This window comes from Antrostomus carolinensis, unplaced genomic scaffold (assembly GCF_000700745.2).
Source record: "Antrostomus carolinensis isolate BGI_N321 unplaced genomic scaffold, ASM70074v2 scaffold33707, whole genome shotgun sequence".
Classification (NCBI taxonomy): Eukaryota; Metazoa; Chordata; class Aves; order Caprimulgiformes; family Caprimulgidae; genus Antrostomus; species Antrostomus carolinensis.
In genome coordinates, this window is record NW_010325886.1 from 233 (window position 1) to 3,992 (window position 3,760).

At 60.3% G+C, this 3,760-nt stretch overlaps 1 protein-coding gene across 1 annotated transcript; it reads left to right on the forward strand.

The window, feature by feature from the left end:
- Positions 1–1,301: 1,301 nt before the first annotated feature.
- On the forward strand, positions 1,302–3,677 carry LOC104527632 (XK-related protein 2-like; the record flags this gene model as incomplete). The annotated part of the gene is given in 3 exon segments (XM_010171405.2): positions 1,302–1,561; positions 3,024–3,462; positions 3,464–3,677. Coding segments are annotated over 3 exon segments (913 nt in total), but the record flags the coding sequence as incomplete, so codon positions are not given.
- Positions 3,678–3,760: the final 83 nt, after the last annotated feature.

Here is a 3,760-nt window from a genome sequence, read left to right on the forward strand (position 1 = left end):
GTACCCACAGAGCTGCGAAAACACCGCAGCCTGCACCGTGCTTCCTCCATCACCGGAAACAAGCTGAGTGCTGGGAGCGACCTCGTCACCACGGTTCATCTTCAGAGGCAGCCAGGGAGCCTCACCTGGGCCCCACCAACCGTGGGAAGGGCTGCGGGTCCACCTCAGCCCGCGCTGGCCCAGCATGATGTCGCAGCTCTCACCGCACTGACCACGGCTGTCTGAGGTGGTCACGATGGTGCTTGGCCGCTTGCAAGTGCCAGCCAGAGCTGGTTGGAGGGGGCTGCTTCAGTCGGCTCCTTGGGCTGGAGATAGAGCCCAGCGTTGAGAAGGTCTGGCAGGGCACCGGCAGCCAGCTGGGACTGCCCTTGAAGCTGGGGGGGCCTTTTGGATGAAACCGTTTTCCCGTTCGAGTTTGCAATGAGCTATGAGCATTGGCCTGATCTGGCAAGAGAATTTATCCAAAAACCTCTTTTCATTTGGGTCTGAAACAGAGCAACTTCTGCTGTCCTAATGAGCGCTCATAAATAATTACGTCCTGTTAGTCCCAGAGCCAGCTCATCCCCGGGCAGGAGCCAAGCCTGTCAGATGGGTCCTCCTCTGCTGATCGCCTCTGGCCCACGCACACCCACCTCACGGCTCTGTGTGCAGGGGGGCTGGGGGTCCCACTGGCCTTGTCATGGGAGAGAAACCCACCTCCCCTGCCCGCATGTGAGGGTGCTCCACGGGGAAGGGGCTGCGGAAGCGCTGCCTTATCTGCCCATGTCACACTCCGCTTCACCCTGCGCTCCCCTTCCTGCCGTCCCCACCAAGAAGGAAGCGTAGAAGCCTTCTGCTGGAGAGGAGAGATCAAAGACAACATCAGAAAGTTTCTCTTGCCTTGCAAGAGGAAGAGATGCATTTTGTGCCAGTGGGGAAAACAGAGCTTGAGGGTGATTAACCCCTTCCTGTAGCTCCAGGTCCCAGCAGAGCTCTGGTTTCCATGCCCAGGTTGTTTCACCTCTTGCAGCTGTTGTTGCACCCCTTGCTGGGGCAGTTTTTGTCCCCCTGCCCCACACGCTTCACCCTGAGTGCTGGAGCAGAGCAGCAGCCATTGAGCATCCCCATGGTCCTGGTGTGACCCTCCCCTCATCCTGACATCCCAGTCCAGGGACTGCCCGTAGTGTTGCTGAACAGTTGCCCAGATCAGTTGGTCTGTGCCCAGCAGGAGCAGGGTCTGACCGGCACTGGGCAAGGGGGGGCTGGAGGTGCTGGGATCAGGGCTGGAGGGAAGCGGGGTGATGGCTGCTGTGTCCCCCCAGATGCATGGAGGCCCTGGTGGTGTACTGCTGGTCGGGGAAGGAAGAGGAGCCCTACGTCACCATCACCCGCAAGCGGCGGCTGCGGAAAGGCTACGAGGTGGAGATGGAGGAGGAGGTGGGCCACTCGGTGCGCCGGCTGGCCACGCATCGCAACGCCTTCAAGCGCATGGCGGTCATTCAGGCCTTCCTGGGCTCCACCCCACAGCTCACCCTCCAGCTCTACATCAGCATCCTGGAGAAGTATGTCCCTGCTGCCCGAGGTAAGGGTGCCTGGCGTGTGGGGTCCCCTGGGGCCATGCAGGTGGGAGCCCACCAGGACATGGGGCAGCTCTTTAGCCATGTGTGCCAGTGTGGCATCCAAACAAAGCTCCAGGGGCTTGCTGGGGGCATGGCTCCCACTGGCCTCCCCTAAACATGGAGCACAACCCACAGGGCACTCATCCATCCCGTGGCTTGCTTTTCTCACACCCAGTGCTCTGCTTTCCAGCTTGGAGTAAGACTGGGGAGACTGGGAAGAGCTGGTTGTGACCGAGGCACCAGGCTCTGCTCCCAGCCCCGGCACATGCAGAAGTCTTCCCTACAGAGCTGTGCCATCCGCCCGATGCCCTGTCCCATGAAGATGCTGTGCCCCTGCCCCAGATTGCTCCAGTCTGCATGAGTTACTGGGTTTTTCCATCTAGTTGTGGGCTCTGACTTCCCCCCAGTCCCTCCATTGGATCTATTTGTGAGCCTTTCCCAATGCCTGGAGCTCCCAGCCCAGCACTCCCAGGCTCCCTCGCCTGCTCCCGGGGTGTTTATGTGCTTGGGGGCTGGATGTGCCAGAGGAAGCTTTTACATCCCGCTTTGGCATGCTGACGAGCCGGGCACACAAGATGCTCTTGCACCTTTCTGGTTGCGAGCTGCCCTCGCTGACACTCTCTCGGAGCTGTGCTGGGAGCCCAGACCTTGCCCTCTGTGCCCACAGCAGGCATGTGGAACATGGGAGATGCCCCATAGAAACCCCCTCCTTGGCCACGGCCCCCTGCAAAGGGATTTTGGGCAGTAGGAGTGGGGGAGGCAGGAGGATGAGCCCCAGCACTCCTCCAGCAGCAAATGTGGGAAGTGAATCCCGGTTGACACGTTTTTGGTGATTCCCTTGCAGTTCAGGTGTCTGAGCCACCTGGGACCAGCCACGTGCTTCCCTTTTTCTCCATCATGGTTTTCCTGGCTGTGCTGATGTTGAGCAGCCACTGGTGTTCCCTACAAATGACCTTGGCTTTGCAGCCCCCGGACAAGGGTGGCTCTTGAGAAGCTCTTGGGGTGAATGGTAGGCTATGGTGCTGCAGCTCTTGGTCCAGGTGAGGGCAGGGGGATGCTCGCAGCATGGTCTGTGCTCCACTCCCCCTTGAGCAGCATTTCTTGCACAGAGCAGGGGGGCTGGTGTCTGGTTCAAGCACAGGAACAGCCCCAGCTTGGCAAAGGCTTCTGGTTTATTGGTGTAGAAAGAAAATCTGGGAGCAGAAACTCCTGCTGCCTGCAGCTCCCTCCACAACCACCCCATCATGGGGTCTGTCATCACCAGCCATGAGCTGTCCCAGCAGCGCTCACACTGAGCCTCCTGCTGCAAGCCCCAGTGCTTGGCACCCTGGATTTTGCACCCAGGGTTGGCACCCCATGGTTTGTACCCGGGCACACAGCCTGGTCCCCAGCACTGCCTGACTCCCCTGCCCTCTCCCTCTGCAGCTGTCCTCATGGCCATCTGCCTGGTGTCAGTCACTTACGGGGCACTCGTCTGCAATATCCTGGCCATCCAGGTCAAGTATGATGACTACAAAGTCCAGATGCGGCCACTGGCCTTCCTCTGCATCGTGCTGTGGCGCATCCTGGAGATCTCCACCCGCGTGGCCGTCCTCGTGCTCTTTAGCACCGTATTCAAGCACTGGATCATTCCCATCGCCCTAGTCAACCTGCTGGTGGTCTTCTTCTTGCCCTGGGTGCAGTTCTGGCGGAGTGGCACCCGTCTGCCTGATAACATCGAGAAGAACTTCAGCCGGGTGGGCACGGTGGTGGTGCTCTGCGCCTTCACCCTCCTCTACGCCAGCATCAACATGTTCTGCTGGTCGGCCGTGCAGCTCAAGTTGGCCGACCGGGACCTCATTGACAAGTCGCAGAACTGGGGCCGCCACCCCGCTGCTGGTGGTGCAGCTGCTCCTCGGCTACTGCCTGGGCATCTACTTCATGCTCATCTTCTTCCAGTACCTTCATCCCTGCCGACAGCTCTTCCGGCACAACGTCGCTGACTTCCTGCACTGTGTCTGCTGCCGCCGGCACCCGCTGGGGACCCCTCTGCGCCTCCAGGCACCCCATGAGCCCGGCGTGAGGCACAGCATTGTCTGAGGCACCGACAGCACCCAGCTTCTCCAGCTGGTTATGGACATGGGGACGGGCAGCACAGAGCTGTGCCAGCAGCTGAAGGGGCC